The sequence below is a fragment of the Toxotes jaculatrix genome, chromosome 17 (genome assembly GCF_017976425.1).
Source record: "Toxotes jaculatrix isolate fToxJac2 chromosome 17, fToxJac2.pri, whole genome shotgun sequence".
NCBI lineage: Eukaryota > Metazoa > Chordata > Actinopteri > Toxotidae > Toxotes > Toxotes jaculatrix.
In genome coordinates this window covers 9303542-9330573 of record NC_054410.1, presented here as the reverse complement: position 1 = coordinate 9330573, position 27032 = coordinate 9303542, and the positions used below count along the sequence as shown (strand labels likewise).

Below are 27032 nucleotides of genomic sequence, written 5' to 3'. Positions count from 1 at the left end.
TATGCATCAAAGCTGCACTACTTTATGAATTCATTGCGTGAATACACTATTCAAGCACACACCTACTTGCTCTCTCACACTTCCATCAAGTGATGGCAGTGCAACTTTGACAGGTGCATGCATATTTCACATATATACAAAAACAGAAACACACACACCCACTCTCACACTTACAGACTCATGTACACAGTGACCGATGGCTGGACAGTCTGGCATATTTTGCATTAACAAACATGCATACACATACACATACACACACACACACAGACGTACACAAAATTCTCACAAAAACATACCAGAGGAGACCCTCGCCCCTCATCCCGGCCTCTGTCACAAATGCTTCTTGTCGTCAGGCACTGTGTGACTCCCCTGAGTCGGTTGCCAGGCAACCGTGGCTGCATTAATATGCGCGGGAGAGAGGGAGCAGGGGATACCTCTTGCCTGTGGAGCGAAAGCAACCACAACAGCGTCAGTGTGAGGCGACGGGTTCCTTCACAGCACCCCTACCCCCCCCCCCCCCCCCCCTCTCTCTGTCTCTCTCTTATAGCCGTCCAGCATTCACGCTCAGTTCAGTTAGTTAGGGGCACACGCTCAGCCACTGGAGCGCAAGAAAAGATATGTTAGGTTACACATCATGTAGAGCAAGCAGGGGCTTCCACCACTTCAGCGGGGGTGCCTTTTTTCGTTTTTTATTCCACCATAAAACATTTAAAAGCCAAGACATCAGCTTAACGTGTTTTACATTGCTGAGCAGTATAAAAGTTTGATAGAGGAGGTTGAGCCTTTAAGAAGGGTTGATTGGTTGTCTTGGCAGGAAAGATAAGACTGAAAAATCTCTCTCTTTTTTGGGTGAGCTTTGCGGAATAAAGACAAAGGAGGATGCAAATATTCACATGAAACAGCTTTGTTACCCTCCCACCCCCATCTGCCCATCAACTGACTCCATTCTTCAACTTGACATCATCCCTCCACACAGACAAGAAGAAGAGGAGGAGGAGAAGCAAGAAGCAGAGGTGGGGAGGCAAACAAAACAGACAGAGAAAGAGGAGGAAGAGCCGAGAGGAGGTGGGCAGCACAGTTTCAGCTCTCACAAAGCTGAGGAGGAGAAAGTGATGGCAGCTAGAACTTGGCCACTAGTGAGATGAAATTCGAGGAGGAGACGCTGGAGCGTTGCAGGGTACGACAGCCAACGAGAGCCCTAAAACTGGACCGCCTGGAAGACCAGCCAGCCCTCTCTGGATCCCGTGCCCCTCCACAGCTGAAGGATGAGAGGGGTCGACTTTCACCTTAGTTGCCAGGGATGTCTGTGCACTACAGAAAGGCATCCCCCTCCAGCATGTCCAATGCTATGTTATTCCTGATGCTTTGCAAGGTAGGTCCACAGTCATGCTCCATCCAGAGTTTTTTTTTTTTTCATTAAACTCATCATCATGTGCAGAGCATCTGTGAACTGTCAACAAATACTTAATAAATCTTTCACCATTTTTAAATGTCATGACAGGGTGTAGCTATGAATATATTATGCATCGTGATATATTCTTTATAAATGTGGGATATTTCCAGGCTCAGTTGTCTTTGTATGAATCATTAATTGAGCTAGCAGAGACACCTTTTCTGCTTTACTGTGAGAGATGATATTAGCTGTGGTGGTTATTTGTCCGGAAAAAATGTCCACTTGCTCCTCAGGGAGTTGCTCCTTATGCATGTTGTTAACAAGTTTAAATGCTTCTTATGTAACAGCTTTTTGCTATGTGGAAAATTTAATCTGATGCCCGGTACGGTTCTGCACTCAGTGCAAACAGTGTTGTTTTCCCAGGCGTAATGAAGTTTAGATTAATATAAAACAAGGTTTTTGAACATGTTTTGGACAGATCTACTACACTACCCTACTACAGAAATGACACACATGAATGCCTCTGTGTAAAAAAAAAAAGAAAGAATAAATTTAAAGTCTGTGGCTGTTTTTTTTTTAAGCATTTAAGCATTAAACTTTCTGAGTGTCTGAACTTTTTTGTGAAGTCTTCAGTAGGATTTTTTTTTTTAATCAATAAGAAATGTTCTTCAAATGTAATTCTTGCTCAATCCTAAAATAGGTCTCTCACTTCCCTCTTACTCACAGAACAATGAGCACAGGTTATGGAAAATGGGTCACACTCACTATTGGTAGCATTTTATCTGATTTCACCAAAAACTGTGAAATCTCATCATTTTAAGGGTCTGACTCTTCCTCTCCTGTTCATTCTCAATTTCTGATTTCTTTCTCTGTCTAACAGTGCTTCCAAGTATATGTATTCCAAGTCGGGGCTCTGTGTGTGTGTATTTGTGTCAGTGTGTGACGGGCGTAAACTTGTGTAGGTGTGTGTGTGTGTGTGTACATACAAACTCAGGAGGGTTTGGGAGCTGTTTGCTTTAATTCCATTTTAAAACAATGCCAAAAGCAACTCTGCCTGTCAGACTCTGTTAGCATCTGGAGTTGTTTGACATGCTCAGGATTATTCAAGTGGCAAAAGGTTTTACTCTCCACTGGTCTGATCTGAAGATGCTAGCTTCTGTTAGATGTAGCAGGAATGTCCGGATTTGTTATCCCAGGTATGACATTGCCCCCTTTTCTCTCTCCTTCTCTCTCTCTCTTTCTCTGTCTGTCTGCTCTTTTTATACAAATATGCTCCCGGCTGTTGCTGTACGAGCGAAGAGCCAGGTGTGAGCTCGCCTTGTCAGAGAAAAACTCTCAAGGAGACACTGTTCATTTTGAATGAGAAATTGTTGATCCAGAGATGCTACATGTTTCATATCTGAATCCTGAGCATCCCTGACAGCGACAGGCCTGCTCAGATTGATCATTGAGGGAAAAGTTAAGACACAGGAGTGTTAGAATTGTTGGAAATGAGCTCTTGAGTGACAATACGGATCAATACTGAGATAACTAAATCCTCTTTACCTTAGAATAAGTAATGACTAATCAATATGAGGTGGAGAAGAGAAAACATTGTACTGTATCTTGGCTTGATTAATAATCTCTTCATTCAATGTGTTAAAGCCACATTATGTCACCATATTGCCAAATATCACTATACGTGATTTTCCTTTCTGGCTTGTCCTGGATTATGACAGCTCTAATCCTATCCTATCACACCCTGTCCAGCCTGAGTGTTAAACAGACAGCGGAAGTCATTATGGGTGGGTAATGATTATGGTACATTGCAGGATGCCAGCTCTGGCTGCCACTTGAAACAGAACACTCTCTGTTGAACACTGTACAGACTGGAGATGTTGAATGTGGAGGCTCTGGAAGGCATACAGCATACAGACATACAGCTGTACTCGGTGGTAAAGCTGTTTCCTCAGCACTCGAGTTTTGGCAGAGCCTGGACTCCCCCACTCACCACCACTTCCACTACCACCACCTTCATCCCTCCTCCTCTTCCTCCTCCTCCTCCATCTCCCCCAACATCCCCCAGGCACAATTTTTCCCCTCGTTTTGTTTTTTTTTTTTTTTGCTGAGAGCTTGTATATATCAGCAGCATGCAGGCGTCTTCATGCATGAGGACACATCCAGAGCACCACACAAACATCACCATTCAGGTTTAGGGAAGCCCTGTTTATAGCGAACCCCAGGAGAGGCAATCAAAGCCCATTGTTACAGATCAGAGGAGGAGGATGCACTTTAACACAGAAACAGAGCCTGATGGGGGTTTTTTTATACGTCAAGAGCACAATGCATGTTAATGATTGGACATTGCTATCATTCAGAGTCATTGTGTGGGATGTTAGCCTTTAGAAAGGACAGTAATTTTGATGCTCTTAACCTCTTAAACAGGGCTGAACAAAAGGCTTTTGACTTTTACAGTATGAAAGCCCTTATAGGTAAAAAAAAACAAAAAACAAAAACTTATAGGTAATCCATAAACACAAACACATAAACTGTTGCCTGAAGGTGGTCCTTATATAACAACAAACATTTTGACTCATTAAATTGTAAATTTCTACAGCAGCCCTGGCCTCATGTTGAATTTATTAAAATTACTGACTTTATCTTGTGCTCAGCTCACTCTCTTTGTTTTCTGTAATCCATCTACACAAGACAACACCTAGATTTTGATGTACTAAAGTCCATTCCTGGCATGTCATGATTCCTGCCAAGAACTTTCCCCTCTGCCAGTCTGTCTGAGAACACAATCAGTAAGTCAAAAAAAAAGGGCGATAGTGCTGCACTGGTGACATAAAAATCTTCTCTTTGGCGGAGCCATTCCGAAAGGTTACATAAATTTCAATTAAAGCAAAAGACGCCTGCAAATGAGCCTTAATAATGTGGGCTTTGCAAAGGTTAATATCCATAAACAACTCCATGAAGTTAGATTCATCAAAAGGCAAAAGACATTTTTAGGAAGGCATGTTTTTTTTTATTTTTCTTTTACATTGATTTGTGATCAATTCTGAAGCATTCTTCGAAAGGGTTGATTTCGCTTCAGGTGAATTCAGAAAGCAATCCAGATGTCATGGCAAGTGAGTGATAAACATCACGTGACTTATCATTTTCGCAGAATGTTCTTGATGCAGCTGATGTCCCATCAAGCATCACTTCACAGAAGTATTAAAAGATAGTTCAGGATTGTTTCTATTATTGCAAGTCAGTGCCTCTCCCACAAAGTACATCAACCACAAAGGCACGTTGTGTACCCAGGTAGTACTTCAGGTAACTTCTCTCTGTACACTCTTGATGGAGATTAAAAAAAAAAAAGTTAGTAGTTTATTTTGCATCTAAGCTTTTTACTAAGAGAAACAGCTCCCTGTTAGAAGGTTTATTTTTAGTCTGCATTTGCTTATATGCTTTACTGTTGCTAGTCGGCGTCTAAAACCCATTGACCCGCAAAAGGAGCGCTTTTCTCCTGAGAGGTGTTTGGATGCCAAGTTGCACAAGCTGCTTCTAGTTTCTAATACCCCACCCCGGGCTACACAAATCAATTCGCGCACACACACACCCACACAGAGACACACACACTCCTAAAAACTCACATGCATGCAGGCACACTCAGAACTTGTATCAGATCACAGTTGTCTCACAGCTGAAGAAATAAAACTGCCTAATAGAGTCTAGTGCAGGAGTTTCAGCTGTCTTTTTTTCCCCACATACCGTACCTCAGAGAGCTGCCATGGCCATCTCTCTGATGTCCAGCATGCCAGTCAGGAGGAGAGCTGGAGTCTGTTTTCAGAGGTACAGTGTTACCATGGTTAGAAAACATCATAGTATTTGAAGTAAAGTATTGGGGCAACGCTACTTACATCAAACGTTATAACATATTCATGATACCTGAAAAATAAATGAAACGTGGTATGGTGGGGTTGATATAAGTGTGAGACCTGTGTGCCACAGGAACTGAACAACATCTATGAGAAATTTCAAAATAAATATCCACAAGAACCACGTCTAAGAGAAAAATGCATCCCTGATTATTACGGGAAAAATAATTATTACGGGTGTTATTGTACCTGTCTGAGTTATTCAGCCACTCAGGAGCTTTTCATAGTTAGTTCATAGCCTCTCCTTTGTAGTTGACGAAAAAAATACAGTACCAAAAAAATCTGTAGTAACAATAGATCGAACACTCCTGATTAATCCAAACCAATTAACCTGACTTATATTGTGAAACTGCCAGTTCACATTAATGAAACAGTTTGAGCTGCCGAGCACCAGATTCTAAATCTCGTGTGTTCACTGACTTCCTTTTTTCGGCATTTAAACTCAGGAGATGACTATATTTTATTGAAGGAACCGAGCAAAGTAATTTATTTTTGATGGAAAATCTTTCTCGTGGCCTTGAATAAAACATAGCTTTACAGAGGCTTATAGGCAACAGTGCAACATGCAGAAAGCAGCAGTACAGTGGACAACCAGAAGTACAGTAGACCCTACTGCACATTTACACTTGTATTTGTGCATCGTGTGTTGGGGTGGTTATGGGACGACTCTCGATGACCCTCTCTCCAAATGTTAACCACTTTACTACTGCATTCGAATTTTTTTCTGTCTTACACAAAAATACTCAGAGGAAAAGCAACAAGCATCATCCGAGGCACTGACTCTTAAATCTGTCAATTTGTCTCCTGGGCTGGAAAAGTTTTCCACATGTTTTCTTTCATTTATGGATGGAAAAAAATTCCCTGAAACAGATTTGGCGTCAGTCCTGATAATAATGCTTTTGTGTCTCAGGCGTTGCCAGGCAGCTTTCCATCTGCTTAATGTAATCCATTCAATTTTCATGGTATTTTCTGAATACACATATCAGAATGGTGATCAAAAAAGAAAAAACATTACTTTCTTAATTTATGATGCTTGTTGTTTTATTGCCTTTATCACTGGCCACCACACACTGTGCAAAGACCATCCTCAAAGAACAAAAAAAAAAACAAAAAAAAAACAGTTGCAGTAACTAAAACTTGGATTTTGTTTTTCTTTTCTCTCTCATGTGCTCTCCAGATTGGTCTGAGAAGAAAACTGCAGACTTTTCCAGGGAAAATGGTAAACACTGTCTACAGTGATGAGGAAAAGGGAATCCAAGACAAGGAAAGTAAGGAGGAGACCATCTTGGCCATGTTGGGCATCATTGGGACCATCCTCAACTTGGTAGTCATCATCTTTGTCTACATCTACACCACCTTGTAGGTCTCGAACTCTTATAGTGCTTCATCAACGGGCAGATCAGAGCTCATCTGTGCTGTCACAGCTACAGTATGTTGACTGATGTGGAGGTGAAGATGGGAGGAGGAAGGATGAGGCCATTCTTCCCAAGTGGTGAATTGGATATAAGACTGTGGGATTGCCATATGGCATCCATCATGCATCACTTCAGGCAACTGAGACTATGGGAAACTGGCTTGTTCGTCTCCCTTTTACAGGTAGAATTATCCCGAATATCTGGACACTTTTGACTTGTACAGAAACACATGAAGCAAATGAGAGACACCCAAAAGATGCAGCTTCTACCTTCACAGGGACATGAAAGACTGCAGAGAGAGTATGGACACTTTTGGAAAATATTTTTCAAATGTTCTTATTAACTGAATTATGGAAATGGTTTGCAGATTGGGATGAAAGATGAACATGTACAGAGAGCAACAGGTATCTTAATAGTTGTTTCTTATTTCTTCTCAAGGTTTTTCCTCAGTAAATCACAATATACATTCAGTTACATAAGATTTAAATAGACATATTAAAGAAAATTGTTACTCAGCTTGATTTATTGTTTGTTTTTAAATTTTCTGGAAAAAATGATTTTGGATGAATTTTTTCAATTTCAGCTGAAGACTACATCACCTGAAAATTATATTATATTATATAAATAAATATTATAAAATTATATTCACACAGTTTATATTCATACTAAGTTGTTTAATGTAAATCTACTGAAACAAGTGGGAACATTATGTCAGCTTAAAACGCTGAAATGCATCTGTAAATGGGTGCACTCGACTTTGTACTTGACATTGTGCTTGACATAAAATGGAAGCAGTTCAGACAGATTAGTACAAAATGGCTTGATTATCATTTATTATTCATTTTTTAATGCATCACTTCAGCCTTTAAGGGTCATCAGCACTGAAATAAGACGCATCCATGTGTGAGAAAATGATTTTAATGTTTTGTCAAAGTCTCTGCTCAGGAGGGAGAGGAGCATCTTGTCAAGAGACCTGTTTTACTCATTGGCTTCTGCCAGCTGCAGCTGTTTAACTGTGAGTTCCACCGTACATTTCAGGCTGCATGAGTATATCAAAATACACATTTAGAAACATTTACATGGGACATAATTTGAGTATACTGAACTGTCCATCTGTAAATGTACACAGAGTTTACTAAGCTTGAGAGCTTAAGATAGTTTGCATTTTTCAGCCACTGATCTCAGTTTGTGCATCACTGATTCTTAGACTTGTGCATAATGACTGTTTGCCTTAAAACAAGAGGAAATGGCTATTTCCATGATGTATAAATTTATCAGGTTATTACAACTTTGTGAAAGGTTTCACTTACTGTATATACATTTAATTCATTACCAATGTCATATTGTTTTTATTGATGAAAGGTCATTTATTGGATAATTTTATAACCGTAACCTGCTCTTATCTTAAACAACATGCAAAAGCTTTGAGTTTTTAAACTAAAACTAAAACTTAAGTAAATTAAACAAGTTATTTCCAGATCTGGGCCAACCATTCATTGTTGTTCTTTTGTGTGGTGTAAGACGGGTGTGGGTTTTGCCACACTGGACAATACTGTCATATGAATTTTTAGTAAGTAACTTTTGGTATTTTTCTCTTTGATTGACTGGACTGACACTGTGTCATCTGTCTTCGGTGTCTTACACTCCATCCATTTGGGAGTTGATGCATGTTTGAACAAAAGCAAAATTTATTTGGCCCAGGACTGGAAATAAAGCAAAGTTGTTTATTTATTTTTAAGTGATAACTCAAGAAAGCATAAGGAAAAGAGTTCAGTATTTGTGGGTTGACCCGAATCTGGGCCAGTATACTACAAATGATATCAGGTCAGGTCAGGTCATGTGACAGTTTGAACTGAGCTGAGCTTTCTGTTTTTAATAACTTCATGTGCAGGAGACCTGCAAAATAATTTACCTGTATCTGTCAGTTATAGATTTACATTAAGGTTCATTTTGGGAAAACTGAGTTGGTGGTAGAGACAAAGTGAATAACAAGCTTTCCCAAAATATCAAACTAATCCTTTAAAGAAAGAAGCCTTTCAATAGGAGCTGAGAAAAGGCCTATAAATAAGGATGTGCAGTGTATAGAGAATGTAATGCTACAGACAACAGGCTGCATTATGTTTGTAAAATATTATGTTGTCAAAGACCTCATGATGTCAGAAAGTGCCTGAGATCAAAGTGTCTCAATCTCACCAGTCGAGAAGGGAAGGGAAGGAAAACACAAACCAGTGAAACCAGTGAGATGCCACCTGTCACATGACCAGGAGAGTGGAAGAGGTTTGCAGGAAATCATGCATCCTGATCCACTTGATTGCTTTCATAACAGGACTGGGTTTAGTCAACCTTTTTTTTTTTTTTGTGAGGTTTTCCTACTTGTTTTACAAAATTGAAAATGAAAGTTTAGTAAGCACATGGACAAGTCTTACGAATGTATTCATATTTGATGTTAAAGTTTATAATTCCTGTTATCCTTATTGTTATCTTTCCTGAAGCTACATAATCTGAACTCCTCTTATGTTTTACTTATGTGTATGCTAAATCTATTTAAACTCATTGGATAGTCTCTCGTGGTTGACAAATGGAAGGGTTAAAAATTTTTCAGCTTGCAGTTTTGTTACAAAACATTAAATAAATACATCTTGAAACTGATATCATTGGGTTGTGCTGTCTTGATGTAGAAGGATGGAGATCCATGGTAAAATATTCAGTTTTATGCAACACAGCTTGAGCATCGGTGCACATCGGCTACATTCATTAAATACAATATACATCAATTCTGAAAGACTCTTTCAGCATCATGAAATCTGATATAAAAAGAACAATTGGAAACTGTTCTCTCAATAGCACTGAGAAAAAAATCTTTGAAAATCTATATTCTCCTGGATCTGACAGCTGTGTGAGATTACAACAGGGCCTTGAAGAAGAAGATGGAGGAAGAAGCCAAACCTTAAAGAGCCTATAGCTTTACATCCTGTGAGAAATATTTTGCTGTCTCGCTGCAAATCAATCTGAAGGATGCAGGGAAACGGATGGAGCACAAAGCTTGCAGGACAAAGACACAGAAACCAAATCGCTCTAAACAAATTTATTTTTATTCCATCTCCTTTTGGTTTGTATCTTTTAGGTCATATATATGTCAGAATAATTTCCCACTCCATTAAGAGTTCTCTGTGATGGGGAACATACTGGAATAATCCCGTTGGAGGAGAAAAAAATGGGACTGAAAAACAGCTTGACTCTGCTTTTTCTTTAAATATAATGGATTAGGCAATGAACCAAGAAAAAACAGTGCTGTTTGAGGAACCCCAGCTGCTTAAATTCACACATGCCCAGAAGCTTTCTTTAAGCTATTGTTTCACCTGGATCCAGGAGCCAGCCAGCACAGCCTTCGAAATCACTCCCTCTTTTGAAGCTGAGAGATGCTTGGTGAACAATGTGCAGGAGATTGTGGTGCATCGCAGATGGATGATTCAACCGAACAGATTGTCCGTGCAGACGTTCCATCTCTATCTAGCTGAGCTGACATCGTTTTGATGGTTTCACAGAAAAGCTGTGCAGGCGATTAATCCATCCACCACAGAAGCCACACCAAATCAACAAGACATAGTCATGGCTTGCAACGTCAGGCTGCTTCTGTTGCTTTCCAAAGGCAATTCAACCTGTGGCAGCAGCACACATTACTATTTAATGCCACGTTGCAAAACATAGTTTTCAGTAGGACACAAACTCACTGGCTTTTTTTTTCTTCCATAATGATATCAACAGAAAACAGATTATTTAATCACAAAACAGAACCCTTCAAGCATGTTCACACGCAACATGAAAGCAATTCAACTCAGCTGGTAGAGGGGTCAAATGTGTAATCTGTTTTTGGCAATGATAGTTTCTCTGTAATTAAAACTGAACAGCACTTTCAGAGTAAGAGTCTAAACCAGAATTTTTATTAACTGTTAACTGTTACCTACAGATAATGTATCACTCCAAAAAAAGCATTATGTGCTTTCAGGGTTGGAGCTTGACACTACAGAAGCTATAGAGCAGAAAGAAGGGGGCTGATCCAGGATCTGTTTACCTGACAGCATCTTTCCCTAATAAAAATCTGAACTAAATGAATAAAAAACAATCTGTGTGCTTTGATAGCGTGGTACTAAATGTTTTTCATGCCAGCACAAAGCAAATGCTGCACATTTCATCCCTTTGATCTTGTTTTGTATTACTGAAAGGATTAGTTCAACATCTTGGGAAATATGCTTGTTTACTTTCTTTCTTTGTGTCAGACGAGTTTGCTAAAGATGAAACTACCACCAGTGGGTTAGCTTAGTTTAGCATAAAGACTGGAAACAGGTGGGAACAGCTAGCCTGGTTCTGTCCAAAGGCAGCATACTCCACCTGCCAGCACCTGGCCGGTTGATCAGTGAATCGATGAACCTCATCTTACAGAGCTGGTTCTAGGACAGTGTTGTAAGTTGGTTTGGATGGTTTGTGTTATCTGAGATCACTAGTTTTGGACAAGGAAGTATTTCCAGTAGTGACAGTGAAGTTACAGAAAAAACATCAGTACTTAAGTTTACGGTCAGTTGCTCATGTGAGGGTGAAATATCATGACAACACATCATTGTTTATCCTGACAGTTCCTCTGTGAGATGCTCCAAAAGCCGACAAACTGAGAAAGAGACAAGTGGATTAGACCTGGGTCATACTGACTTCATATAACCTTCTGTGCTTGAAGAAACAAGGTGAAGAAGGCAGCTCTTTTTCTACCTAACCAGGTCAGAGTTCACTCTAGAGTATCGATGTCGTGACTTCCCTGAATCCAACGTCCTCCCTCAATTAGAGATCTGAGCGGATTTCCCCAACAGATGTGTCCTATATAGATTTCCTGTCGCAAAGGATGCACATATCCACATCCTTTCTCCACATCTATTCATGCAGAGAAATAAATCCTGTGATCAAAATCGGGGAGCGGGCTTGAAAGCCCTGACAAATCCTGATATAAATGTAAAACTTGAGAGAAGAAAGTGTCAAAGTGTCAGGTTCAGCTTGACTGTCAGAGATTACAAATCTTTTTTTTATTTTTTGCATGGAAGCTATTTTCAGTCCTGTTATGCTGGAGATCAACCTGTCGACCAAGACGGGTGCCTAAGATCGCAAATGTTTGGGATCCTTGGTGGAGATCTTATTGTACTGGCGAGGTAAAGAGGATTAACAAGGTACAGGAGGTGCAGAAAAGATACTATTCAAAGGATCTGAGCAGGACTGGCTTCCCTTTCTATAAGTCAAAGTTTATTTTGCACATGTAGCACTGTCACACACTGTCAAAATCACACAGTGTGCAGTGCTGAGGTTAGGGGATTACCCAGAGAAAGACAGATAGCATTGCTAGCTATTGTTTTTGCATGGTATAGTGTGCGCCAAACACAACAGAGGGAATCAGTACTAAAGGAAAGACATATCATACTTTCCCAGTGGAGACCACTTAGCCTACTTTGTTATAGAGGTGGAAATTACAAATCACTTTTCCAAATTGTTTTGTTTGAATTTGTCGCGATGTAGTTTGTTCGCTTGACAGTTCAAATGCACCTTTCTACATACATCAGTAACCAAATGCATCACTCTTTATATTGTCCAGTTCTATTCTTACTGACTTAATTTAGTTGGTACATTGAGTCTGTTGCTGGTGTTCAGTTCAGAATACAACTCGACCTGGGAAAGCACAGCTAAGGTTAAAAGTTCAGCAGGAGACTGCAGTATTCGTGTGTTATCACATCAGAATTATCTCTTGCTGTATTTTTGTAAACTTTTAATGACCTCCTACCTCCTCACTCTGTGACAATGGTGATTCATTCATGTAGATTAATTAATGTACTCATCATGTTGAGGCTAGTAAGCTAAACATCTAGCCTTGATTACCATTAGTATGATAATCAAGGCTATGCATGTGGCCTTGTTGAAAAGGGAAAACAAAAATCTATTATCAACGTTATCAGGGCTATGATGCACTGTGCCCTGTAGCAGCACAGACTTTCAGCACTAATGTATGAAACACCAACCCAGAAACTGTTTTGACAACTACATCTAAAAAGTTTTTGTATATGTTGGAAAAATTGAATTTTCATTATAGTTTATATTTCATCATACAACGAGTGAGGTGAAAATGAATTTCAGTACAACTCTGTACAACTCTGCTGTGAATAATTTACCTATCTGCCATGTTTGCACGATTTAAGAAACTAGAGACTAAAACCTGACCAGCACAGATTTATTAAAAAAAAAGCATGTGAGAACCAAGCTGTTCTTGTATCATTATGCTTGTATTAAGATCATAAAACACATGCAAACAACACACCCACACATCTAGCTCCTCTTTCCCTCACAAACACACACACTCAAACACATTCTCACGCACACCCTCACGCTGCTTTATTAGCAGCAGACAAGACGAGGAAGAGAAAGTCATTAGAAGGAGAAGATGCTTCAGAGCACTTTGTCTTGCATTTAGGACACGAGCCAAGGATGCACACGAGCCAAGGATGCACACTTTACTGAGCAAACATGCTTTGTAGTCATCTTTACCTCAGAAACTGGGTCATTTTCATCAACACAGTGAATGGAAGGTAAAACTTCACTTATTTAAGACACCAAACTGTATTTTTTAACCATTAACAAGTGTTCAGTAAAATCAATTTTAAATGCTCATTCCAATTCTCAAAAATGAAAATACAGAGCAGTGACACCATTACAGCTCTGAATTAGGAAACACTAATCTGTGAACAAAACATACTCCTTACAAGGAGGTTAAAAATCTGTAAAAACCAACCTTGTCTTTAATACATTCTGCTCTGTTAAGGTGAAGGGGGCAGGGTGGTGAAATCACGCTGAGAAAAACAAGTTCATATTTATTTAGGGTCAGATGTTAAAGACCAGCATGATTAAGTAGCTCTCTCGTCAACTGTCAGCCAACTTTTGCTTTGTAAATCCAGGCTGATCTCCCTAAGTATTATGCTAGCCAACTGGAAAGTCTTACAGTAAGTTGGAAGATTTACATTTGTGGTTTGGAGATCACACTGTGTCTCAGCTTATTGTACTTACTTTTTCTAGATTTGTGCATATGTTTATGTACAATAGATGCCACTGTTTATGAGATAATTATTAGTCACAACTAATAAAATATCAAAAATCTAACTTCACTGGGTCATGTCATGAATAAGTTTACGGTAAAAGAATGTACTGTACAGGACACAAGGACTGTAATAATGGCGTGAAAAAATAAAGAAATGGGGCTTGCATTGGAAAGGACAGATCACAGCAAGCAGTTTTTTTTTTTTTTTTTTAATGGGCAGAGGAAAAGTAGAAGTGGAGGGGGGGGGGGGGGTTCAGCTGTGTTGTCTCAAGCTGAGACTGGACGACTCAGCTCCCAGGATCTGTCACTGTTGTCTAAACAAAGACTGCTGAGCTGATCGATAGAGTGCAGACCATGGGGCTTCTAGAAAACTGACTATTATGGTGAAATGTCTGTTTATGAGCACAGTGTGCATGAAAAACTACTGATTCAAATAAAAAAGCGTCATTGTCCCCCCCCCCTTTGTTTGTTTGTTATCTTTTTGCATTGGAACTCCAGTATTAAACTGCAAAGACTGCCGGTCAGACAGTACAAGATAGATTTGATCTGGTGTGAAATCAATGCTTGCTAACTACCTACACTGTAGTGGACAAGCTGAGCAGAATGGGTTTTGCTCTTACTGTACTTCTCACTTTGAGTCTGATTTGTAACCAGAGGAGAGGAATGGATGACTCCCTGGCCAAATGATTAAGGCCGGGTAGAGGCGAAGTTTAAGCATGAAAAAAGCCATCGACCAGACACAGCCATATTCAAGGGCTGAAACACCCCAGTGCACTTCAATCAGTCCAGTTGTTGAGGTAGCACACACGCTGTGCAGTTTCTGAATGTACATTCACTCATTCCTGCTGTTTTTAGCACATCTCTGGTATATGGAGTATCTTATGTTTGTGTGATTTTTGTTCGGGTGTTATAACATGAAAAGGGAGAACTACATATGTGGACATTTTTTGAGCATGTAGCCTGTTTTAAAGTAGATGCTTTTCAAGACAACACGCAACAACATGAACATCAACTGAAACTGAAGGTTTTCATAAAACAAGGAAAAATTGCTTTTAAAAAAATACAGAGATCGACATAGTCCAACTGTACTTCAAAACTCCAAATGACTCGTAACACCTGCAGAAGGATGATTACATAATAAAGTGAACAATGTACTTATGCTGCAAGTAATTATCAAACACACATGACTTGAAATGCTAAAACAGTAAAGTTTTTTTTCACATTTCGCATGCTTTCACAACAGAAAAACAAACTAATCAATACTATAATCAGTGAGTGACAACATGACTCACTATCATCACAACTGCAGCTGGAGTAGTGCTTGCAAATGAGTGATTCATGTCATCAGGTTTTTGAGCAGCAGCAGCCGTAGCAGCATAAACAGTCCAGTTCAGTTTGGCACATTTTAATGGGGTCACAATAATCACGGTGGCTGTCTGCTTGTTGGACTTGAAACACACAGAGCTATCACCGATTTGTTCTACATTAAACAGTTGCTGTAAGGACAGGCGTAGGATAAAGGGGCAGACAAAACAAGTATGCAGATGACTGCCAAGGAACTGAGGGGATGTCTTCATCTGAGCTGCCAGAGACATTTCACAGCTCCAGAGACGAGTCTGTTTTAAAGAGGAGACAAGGGAGATGGAGAGCAGACACATACTGTCCTCTGCTGATGGTTACAGAGAGGGTCAGCACAGTCAGGATTTGATGCTATACGCGCCTGCATGAGATCAACATGAAAAGATGTTCCTACACAAAAAAGGTCACTTTAAATGATAGATTACAGTTTCATCATTAATAATAAGTCAGTCAATACACAGTTTAGTTAATGTGATACTTTTGAAATCAACAACAAAAAACAGTGAAGTTAAGACTTTATAATCAAATGGAAATGCACCACCACGGATACAAGCCTTTAAAAACATATAATCTAGACTAGTGGCTGCTCTGAATCAGTCAGTCATCATCAACAGTATACACTGTTTACATTGTTACCATTCTTCTCTTGTATGATGCTGCTATGTAAATAACCTGAGGGCCACTTGCACAACACTGTAAATAATAGGTGTACATTCACCACAGTCAGATCTATATTTATAGCAAGATTCATATGTACATCTACATGTAAATTCCTTATCCTTATCACCCCTCTAATTTATAATATATTTATTATTAGACTGTACATTCATTTTTTCAAGCATCTCACAGAGCCAAAACAAAATCTCATTGCACTGTACAGCCTGTATTCAGCAGTGACAATAAAGATTCTTCTTCTAGTTGTCTTGTTGTCTGCATAGGCTGGGGTTACATTTGATTGAAAATGGCCAGTGTTCATGAAATTCTGTCCACCCCCAGTAAACTGTCTTACATGCAATATATGGTATGAGGTCATCCCAACATTTTACTGTGATGTACACAAATATTCAACCCTACCAAAATTTGTCAGCTGCTGACCTCTAGCTGACACAGAAGGTAACAGCAAAGAATGTTCAGAAAAATCTAAACACAAATGTTCTTGATCACAAACGGGACACAGACAGACGTAAAGAAGAGAATGATATTTTTTTCCATGAGACTTGTTAATGGCTTGTTTCGCTGATTCTGTTCTGCTCAGAGGCTTGAAAGTGTGACTTTGTAGCCTGATCTGTATTCAGTCTGTGGCAAACTGTGTCCACTCCACTTGGCGGTGCATTGACACGAGTCCATTGATATTCAACACGGGGAGCATTTGATTTAAACAGGTAGTGCTCTACTCGGAACAAAATCTCATTTCTGACTCTGTGTTCTCTGTAATATCTGAAGCAGGAAATTCGGAAAAATGACACAAACACACAAAATCAACATTGACAGCTGAGTATGATTTAACTGAGGTTATGTCTCTACACCTCTAGACCACTGTACTAAGCAGAGCGTAGTTGTCCATCTTTGCAGCCGATCATTGTCAAGACTCCAGCTTACTCAGCCGCCTCCTGAAATCATCCTGCAGGTAACCCAGTGAACCCAAAGACTCAACAATTCACACAGAAACAAAAGAATACTACAATGAGCGAGCATGAACAGAGCCTGCACTGCTGATTAATTATTTCATTGAATTCTAGTGTGTTTCTTAAAGAGCCAACCACAGTGGTACCTACTCACCAGCTGTGAAATAAACATGTTTCGTCTGAAGGTTGCCACTGAATGAAGGGATATAAGACGTGGCATTCTCATAAAGCAATGTTAAGCTGTTAAACAGGCTGAAAACTAACTCACATGTCAAAACATCATTAAACAAGGCAGTTCCCAAGTTAATACCAACTAATGCAAAAGCAAGACATCAAACACTCATGAGCTTCAGTATTATAGAGATTTACACATTAGTGCAGACAGTAAATATGTCATCAATACCGTCTGGGTAGCACCTGACCAATTTCTTAATGAGTCTACAAAAGGATGTGACCTTGTAATCATCTCACTTTATCTTTAAATGTCTGATAAAATATGAGTCCAGCATGAAATACAACATCTAGAGTCAGTAATTTTCAAGTGTCTATTCATTTGACTCTACTGACAAAATTAGAGGAGACAATTATTCCATTAGCTTGGGCCTAGAATGTGTCACCTTCTGGGGATGAATGGCTAATGTATTGCATCTTCATGTACACATGAATAATTCACAATCATTAATTGCACCCATTGCACGACCTTATCCAACCCTAGAAAAGAAACCATATTATTATACATTTCATCTTGGACACTGTACTCATGCATGGATTTTGGAACAGGATTTGAAATATAAAAATGAAAAAGAAAAAGAAAAAGAAAACTAATCAGCAGCCACTGTGATAATCAACACAATGTTTTGTAGCTTTGAAATATTGGACTATAGGATGCTTTTGAGCAGTGGACTGGTAACGTGGTTGTTACATTTTGTGGTTCACTGGAATTCTTAAATCTTGGTCCAACTGACCTATTTCTTTTGTTATTGTCTCTTTTATATCAGTTTATCTGGTATTAAAATGCACAGCCCATCCTTCATTGTCCATCTAACCAGCTAAATAAAGCTAACATATCAGAAATGATATACCGTGAATTCTGAGCTTAGTTACTTGAGCAAGCGATATTGGCCTCCATGTTTATCCCTCATTGTTGTGGCTCACGCTGCACGTCTTCCTTGCTTGAGGGAATGGCAGGAGAGGAATGATGGTTGTGTTTGTGTGTGTGTGTGTGTGTGTGTGTGTGTGTATGTGTGTGTGTGTGTGTGTGTGTGTGTGTGTGTGTGTGTGTGTGTGTGTGTGTGTGTGTGTGTGTGTGTGAACAGACAGGGTTGGTGACCTTTTCAGAGAGCGATCATTTAATAAACACTGACAGCCTTTTAGAGACCACTTACCATTCATCTGGTCTACAAGATTAGGCCCTCCAGTGAAACTACACAGTGATCGAATCATTGTCCCCAGCCGGCATAGTGACAGCAAGAAAACACAAAATCAATATTTCAGAGCTGAGGATTCATATTTTAGGAATCGTTGCAGCAACATGCAACAGTCTTCTATCCAGCCATCCATTTTCTGTACCTGGTTAAGTATGCAGGGTCGTCTGGGGCTGGACTCCATAATGCATTTAGTAAGAGGTGGGGTTGTTCTGGACAGGATGCACATGAGCTGTGTCCCCTTTCAGAGGCTGAACCTGTACTTGTACCTCCTCCTCAAGAGAGGTCTAATCTCACAGACCCATGTTGCAGTCAAACAACCCTAAATGCGCAAGTCAAATATCTCAACGTTTAAGATGCCACCGGAAAATCTGGGCCCAGTTTCATACAGTACCAAAGTTTACTGTAAGTTTTTAGATTTTAATAGTCTGCCAGCTCACCATTTACACTTGGCAACCATCTGTTGCCAAGCTGTTTTCTGACCACTGCCTAACTGGACCTCACTTATATTTCACCTGCCCTGCCAAAAAGTTCTGCCACACCCATGCAGAACTGAGTCTACGTCTGGATGAACCTCTGAAATAGCACTTGTTGGTCTGGTGATGAACAGTTTGGAGGGTCCAGGCTTTGAATCAATGTCCTCATTCACCACTAAAAGTGGTTTACTGTCTAGTTTTGAACCCAGGAATTTCTGGCTATGAAGCAACAGCGCTACTAACAAATGAGCAACAACAGTTCTCCAACAAATCCACAGTGTGCAGAGAAGAACAAGAAACTGAAATTCAGAAAAAAAATTAGTTCAAGTTTTCATTTGGTTCCATTTTTGCTTCCAAAAATAGTAAAAGTACATTTCACCATAGTGCAACAGGACAAGACAGATTTTATATGACTAACCCACAACACCATGCACACATACATGTCCATACATACACACCAGTGAGACAGGTTCACCACGAGTGCTTGGCCACACTCATCCGGTGACTCGTTTCATGCATCGCTGCAGCAAACACAAGAAGTGCATACCGGAAACAGGCCCGACAAGTATAAGAGCAAGAGTACCAGCATGGGGCACGCAACCGCTCCTTTCGAGGCAGCCTCTCACCCGCCCGGCTGCATGTTTGTCATATTAAATATGAAGCAATTACACAGCCTTTCACAAGCCACACTGCTTCTCAATCTCACATGTGAGGTAAAAAATATATATATACACCTCTCTCTTTCTTCATGTTCTGAAAAACTTCAGCAACATCTCATGGTGGAATCAGATGTCCCTTCGCCTCACTTCTCTTCATACAGACTTATGTGTTGATAGTAAGATGAGGGATAAATTGACGAAGTTACATTTGAATAAATAAATTAGTGGGCCAACTTGTACCAGAATACATTTACATCTAGATGAGATCACAGTCCTGACATACAAGCTCATTACTGGCCTCTGCAGCTTATTCCAGACGTCATCACCCAATTGCCTCCTAACTCATTCAGCCGGGTCGCTGCTGTGACTGTGAGAACAATACGTACAGTAACTGGCTGGTTGATGTGATAAATCACAGGGAGGGAACATGGAGGAACCACCAGTCACACACTGTGAAGGCTGAGTTTTAGTTACTGCACCGAAGAGACCCCAAGGCACTGATAAATGTTTCTACATTTAAGCTTGAAGGATTCTTAATTAAAGGCTAAATAGCACAGCTTCTGCCCACCAACATCATCAGAGGAAAATCCTCCTACAGTTCACACACTGACCCCACAAACTCTTTCCCTGCCTTCTAGCGCAAAGCAATGGTCCTTGGAGAGGCTTTTATGTCCACAAATAAAATACACTGTTTATATGCCATCATAAAGAAACATGAAAGAGGAGCCCAATCTTCATGTGGCTCAGTTATGAGAAGCAAGGAGACTGTCTTAAAGAAGCAGCAACCTAAAGGGCTGTTTAACTTCCAGTATGATCTAAACATTAAAGTGCAATGATAGTTGTACATTAAAGTATTTGCATTTATATTTTTTCCTGGAATTATTGAATTTTAGAATTTTCTAAACAGTCTATGACTCAAAATAGTGTTGGTTTGTGTTTAAAGCTGCTATGAACTCTATTTTTAAATTAACAATCAAATGAGGAAGGGGGCCACTTGCAGTGATGAACCCACACATAATTATCACCCAAGTCTGCAATTCCCCTCAGGTCTGCAGAGCTTTTTAGGGTTTTCCATCTCATCATGTTGGTTTTTTGGCCCTCAACTTGATTTAGTCCCACCGCTCCCATAGTCTCATTTTCAGCGGCAGCAGGCAGCTATTTTCTGGAAAACAGCTCTAAACCTCACTTAGCAGACGCATAAAGGCAGAAACTAGCTGGTGAAGAATGTGCAGAATATAGCAGCTAAAGAGCCAGATATTTCCCCCAGGAGTTGGTGAAGCCCAAAGCAGAGCTAAAATGACAGTGAATATTGGACTTATTTTCATGCGGTGACCAGAAACATGAGTCCAAATAAATGATGTTGTTGCTTCATGTCTCCTGGATATGTAAATAAGGAACTGATCCCCCATATAAAGGATGATAATATGTCAGTATTGTGTTTAGAGCTTTTCTCCCAACTGGCCAAATTTTAGTTAATGCAGGTTCAAAAACGTTTTCATATAATAACAGTAAATACAAAAATTACTCATTTTCTATTCCCTTTAAAGACCACACAGCCAAGCTGTTGATTGTTACTGGTAATGACACACTGCCAAAAATAACAATAACACATCACAAAGTCACAATACATATAACACATCTGCTTTTAACACTGTTACAGAGTCCTTACTGCATAACACAACAACACAACAAATGTTGTATCTGAGGCAATGCAGTAATTAGAGCCAATAAAACATGATGTAAACAAATTTAACAGTGCAGCAGCAGTGGTTCAGTGGAGTAATCATAGTGTAATTATATGTGTGACTGTGTCTCAGAAAAGTGCTGATCTAATTAATATTCCTTATTACTAGTTTCCTCCCCATACAAAATGCTGTTTAAGTCAAAGTGCATGCTTGCAGATTAAAATGATCAAATTAAACTAGCATGTTCAGTTCACTGTGTGCTTTCCTGCTGCCACAGTTGAAGGAACACAGTCGGCTTGTAGGTGGTTAGGATGAAAGAAAAAGAGCTAAAATGGCCTGCAGCTCAATGTGAAAGTGAAAAGCCCGGACACAAATGGAAGGAGAAAACAACACAGTGTGTGGAAAGGTAGAGGTGGCTCTACAGGGAAATCTGCTGAAGGGGAGACTCAAGGGGAGGATAAGACCCCTGTCATCAGGATTCCTGAGTACTCACACAGTCAGGCATGCGAGCGCACACACAAGCCGGAACCTGAATGAATGCCTGATATCATCTGGATTCAAGGAGCACTAAGCAAACATTTTTACTCAGTAATGTATTAAGAATTCTCCCGAGCACTTGATCTTTTGTCTTTTATTATCAAGCTTTTAAAGATGGTGCAATTTACCTGACTTTTTTCACAAAAAGATTTTTTTTTAAATACCTAATGGGTATGTAAACTGCCTCGTGATGCACTGTGTACAGATTCTTATTTTAAACAACAGAGCTGACCCTTTTGAAGGGCACCGCCTCGAGAGTGGGCGCATCAGCACCTGTCACTTCTTGCTTCCAGATGTTCAATAGACCCTTTGTGACACTCTGCATGGCCCATCTATCACTTAGCACAAAGCCGTAACCTTCTGCTTCCCCATACACCATCACATATTCGGGCGGCAATCTGAATATGATATGCAGAAAGGAAGAAGGCGGCTGTGCAGAATGAGAAGTGAAAGGTTAAGTCGTGGGCTGCCGGTGACAGCACGGCAGGGGATTGTGGATACGTGATGGCAGGTACATGTTAGAGCTCTGAGAAATGGCTGCTGTTTATGGCTTATAGCAGGCAATAAGGACGAAGCAGTGCTGTCAAGGACCTCATGGGTGCCAGCTGATGGACAGGCCATGTTATTTGAATTAAATCACAGAGGATAACTGTGACTCTGTGGGATAAACTGCCTGTCTTGCTGGTGAATGCTGCACTGTAGCGAGAAAAAGACAAAAAGTGTTTCTGTTTTGATCAGTGCCTGCTGTGTCATTCCATTTATATATTTGTAACCCCAGTGGAAATTCATTACAATAATTTCAGAGGGCAGCAGTCCCCTGATACTCATTAATCATCATTCATTAGTAATTTATTATACATCTTGTGGTACCAATGTACACTGAAAAAAACGTTTCATTGAATTTACTCAATTTACTGTTGAAAGTGGTTGCACACAATACATTCATCTAAATCTAGACATATTTTTTAAGTTGGCTGTACTAGTAATTTCAAATAAATTATATAAGCACTTTCAGCACGAAAATTCTATTTGTTACTTTTTTGTATTTCTTTAGTAATTCTAACTAAACCCATGTTTAATTTACTTAAATTCATTATGTAATTCATATATTGTGGTTACATAATTTGTTATTGTGCTTTAAATTAAATTGTTTTATTCTACATTATGTAAAATATGTTAATTCAATTCACAATTTTATTTAAAACAATCAAAATGCATATGTAGATGTGGTGGTGGCCGAGAAACCCGGTATACAACAATGGGTTGTGGCAGTGTGGAGCAATTCCCAATTCCATTTTATTTGACAAAATAAAATGGAGTCTTGTTCAAAAACTTCACAGTAAAAAATGCACATTGAGCCAACCAGAAAGATAAAAGTAAGCAAAAAAGAGGAAAAAAAATTCTCAAGAGCACTTCTCAAGAAGAATCAAAATAATTAAATTGTTTTATGCTACTGTCACAGGGAGACCCCGTGCACTAAAGTAAGGCACATGTGCTACACATGTGCCTTACATGTGCTCTTTCTCAGGTAGATTTCATCAGAATGTTGATCCTGGTGTGAAGTGCTGGTGGTGATGTGTGTGGTATGAACATTTGGAGGAGGGAGTGAAGGAGAGAAGTCACACTGTGATCGTGTATTTGATTTACTGAATTTAAATTTTGTTGACCTGTCTCCTTTGTTGCACTTCTTCCTCTGTCAGACCAGGAACAGCCAAACCTGAGCTGGAACGGTCCATTTGGTTAAATAGGGGGGTTCACAGGGGAAGAAACCAAGTGTGGTAGATTGGGAGGGGTGTTTTGTCTTTTGTGGTGAAATGACCTGTATAAGTATCTTGTTTAAAAAGAAATATGTGTTTTTCAAGTAAGTTTAACTGAACTTCTATTTGATATAGATAATAGATAAATAATATGTTATTTAGTATTGGAATTATTGTAAGTGGGCTGGAAGAGATAATTGATATTGATTTCTTGGTGCAGTCCACCAGTATAAAAGTGAGGAGGCTGTGGTGGCCGGAGCCTAAAGGAGAGAAGCACAGCTCCTGAACACAGCTCCAGATTATAGCTCCTGCCATGGGCCCAAACTTTAAGGGTATAACCAGAAAAGCAGTTTAGATTCTTCTTGAGAAGTGCTCTTGAGAATCCCCCCTTTTTGCTTACTTTTATCTTTCTGGTTGGCCCAATGTGCATTTTTTACTGTGGAGTTTTTGAATAAGACTCCATTTTATTTTCAAAGAAAATGGAATTGGGAATTGCTCCAGTCTGCCACAACTCATTGTTGTATACAGGGTTTCTCGGCCACCCCCACATCTACATATGCATTTTGATAGTTTTGAATAAAATTGTGAATAGAATCAAAATATTTTATATATGTAGAATAAAACAATTTAATTTAAAGCACAATAACAAATTAGCTAACCACAATATATGAATTACATAATGAATTTAAGTAAATTAAACATGGGCTTAGTTAGAATTACTAAGGAAATCAGAGTAACAAATACTCAGAATTTTTGTGCTGAAACTAGTTACATAATTTATTTGAAATTACTCAAAAATATTAAGTACAGCCAACTTAAAAAATATGTCTGGATTTATATGAATGTATTGCGCGCAACCACTTTCAACATTAAAATTTAGTAAATTCAACAAAACATTTTTTTCAGTGTATCAAAGCGTTCTACATGTGTTGAAATGTTTACAGTATTTAGTTACCTCATTAAATCATGTTTATTTACATTGTAGAGGTTTCTGTTGGAGCTTTAGTTTCCATGAGACATTCAACCCAAAAACGGGTTTACAGCATCTTTAATCCTGCTGTCACAATGATTTAGAAAGTGTAACTCATCTCCTAGACTAAAAGAACAAATCGACTGCAAGAAGGTTTTCACTCTAGCTGAGGAAGAAGTGTCAAGGTGTGAATTTAAGATAATGTGAGGTGTTTACTCACTGACAATCTACAGAGAAATATGTGTCATTCAGTTACGTGTTGTTGGAACTTTTATGCGATTTTAGGGCAACCCCAGCTTCACTACACTACTAACAAGAGTTATGAGTTAATTTAATACCAGCGTGGGAAAATAAATGATTTTGTGATGAAACAAAAGCCAACGCTCATTAAACATAGGCCTACTCATGTTTTATTCCTTATTCTAATAACCTGAGGGAGTTTGATTCATGTAAAAGTGTCATTTTACAAAGTTTAAATAATTAAATGTAATGGTTCAACTGTTAAGCAAAACAGTTTTGCATTATTTTTCCATGACAGGAGGCAGTTTCTAGTTTCTTGTTTCCTTGAGGACCTGGTCACTCTAGCATGGCAGTGACATTTTGTGTCTAGTTCAACTTGGTAAATTGCTATTTTATTACAGTATAGCACGGTAGAGTCCAAAATGAAAGATGCTATCCTTTATATATTCAATTTCATTTGTCTTGCAAGGATAAAACTGCAATTCAAAACCTGTGCAGCATAGTTATGGTGTAACTTTGTGCTCTTAATTGTGTTTTCTCTTAGCAAAGACGCTCATGTCAAATGAAATCATTAAATACTAAGCACTGTGTTTTGACATTTATCTACAGCTTCTAAATAAAATCTGGCTCTTATAAAATGACCTTGAGCAGGTTACATCAGGTTTATTCCCGACTGCACACAGAGTAATAAAAGAAATTGATAGCAAAATGGACTTCTAACCAAAAAAAAAAAAAAACAGCAGATGACATTTACTGTAGCAGATTTGATCAGAGAGACGAATCACCCATTGTCCTTGAATGCAATTCATGGTTCCATACAACCTTTAACCTGGGCGTGTTGTGAGAGTATGTTTCTATAGGTCACAAGGGAAGCCTATAACCGTGTTGTCAGTAACGATGGCACACAAATATACACGCATACGGAAGCAAGACACATGACAACAAATTCAGCAGAGTGTGAAATCAGAATAATACATTGGTAGAAGCACAGACCAGGAAGTGGGGGAGCGACTGCTTGTCAGTCAGTTATGTTCAGGGCAGGAGTGTTTGCTCTGATTCACAGGCAGCAACATAACACTGTGAGCATGTCCTGAAAAGTATTTCCTATGGATGTGTTTTGATAGCTTGGTTGCAAGACAAATTTCTCAGAAATCCGACACCTGAGAGAGGTTCACTGTAAACATGGTTTTAGAAGTTTGTAAAAATGTAATGTAATGGTCCTGCAAGAACTTCTACCTTAGTGGAGGATATTATAGTCGCTTTTTGTTGACATAGGTGTCACAAAAGTGTTGAATAACCCCTTGTATAGTGTTTTAAAACCCATGCCCTTGGCTTACACTGTACTTTATAAAGAACATTTGACAGTGTATTTTCTTTTTCTTTTCTCCTCCATACAAATTTATGTTTTTGACAGCAGACCACAGTGATTTTTTTTTCCATTACTACTCCTAAAACTATAAGTAGTACACTCACACAAAGCTGTTGGGTAGCATAAGATATGATTCAGGGCCTCTGTGGCCACAACATCACCTGTGATTGTTGTTTCATTTCCACACACACAAAAAAGAGTGGTGTGGACATTTTAGAGAAGTTGCTTTTCTGCTGCACCGGTCAAAAATGTCATCTTTAAGGCTGTAGTTTGTTGTAATTTTTAACTAAAGAATAAGGTGTTATTTCTATATCTACCCCTCTACTGGATCATTCATAGTAGAAATAAAAAAAAAATACAGAGAGAGGAGAGGTTGACATGCAACAGTGATCCCATGCTGAAATCACACGTAAGACGTTCCTGCTACATGACATGCACCTGAGCCAAACAAACCTCCAAGGTGTCTCAGTACTCCCATGTTCAGCAATGATCTCCTTTCACACCAAAACATGATGTACACACACACACCCACACACATGCTACATCCACAGAGAGAGGGAATACCACAAAGGTCAGGGCAGTTTGCCCGGCATTTGCTGCAAAAAGTCAAACGATTGCACATTTCCACATGTTGGCGAGTGGCCCAGCAGAGTGGCAGTGTGCCGTGGCATTCAGGCATGACAGACTCTGACAAAGCAGAGTGTGTGAATGGTTGTGTATCTGTGTATAAAACCAAACCTGTTGCAAAGGGGTTTTTTTGTTTGTTTTTTCCATAATTTGTTTTGGTTCACTTTGGTTTTTGAATATATTATCAGAAAGGACAAAGCCATCAGTGCCAGAAAGAGAACAAAAATGACAAAGGGACATTAGAAAGTCAGTTTTATTTATAGGGGATGAGTTGAGCCTTGAGCTAAGATGAATATGCCAGACAGACATACTCAAAATTAATCAGGTGATCATCGAAGTAGATTTTGGAGGAGCAGATCATTTCCATTCGTTTAGGATGCGTGAGAGCACATGGAGGACGTGGGAAGAGAGCCAGGCCCAGAAAATAAAATATGAGTTTTTCTGTGTCACATGGTTTCCCCAAGGGTGAGG

The 27032-nt window shown here is 39.3% G+C and overlaps 1 protein-coding gene across 1 annotated transcript in view; it reads left to right on the top strand.

Moving 5' to 3' along the window:
- Positions 1-1300: 1300 nt before the first annotated feature.
- The window catches only part of LOC121197505 (uncharacterized protein C14orf132), a 55228-nt gene continuing 29496 nt past the window's right edge, over positions 1301-27032 (top strand). Inside the window, exon 1 of the mRNA XM_041061147.1 lies at positions 1301-1372. Coding sequence (XP_040917081.1) covers positions 1301-1372 — 72 coding nt within the window. The remainder of the gene's footprint in view (positions 1373-27032) is intronic.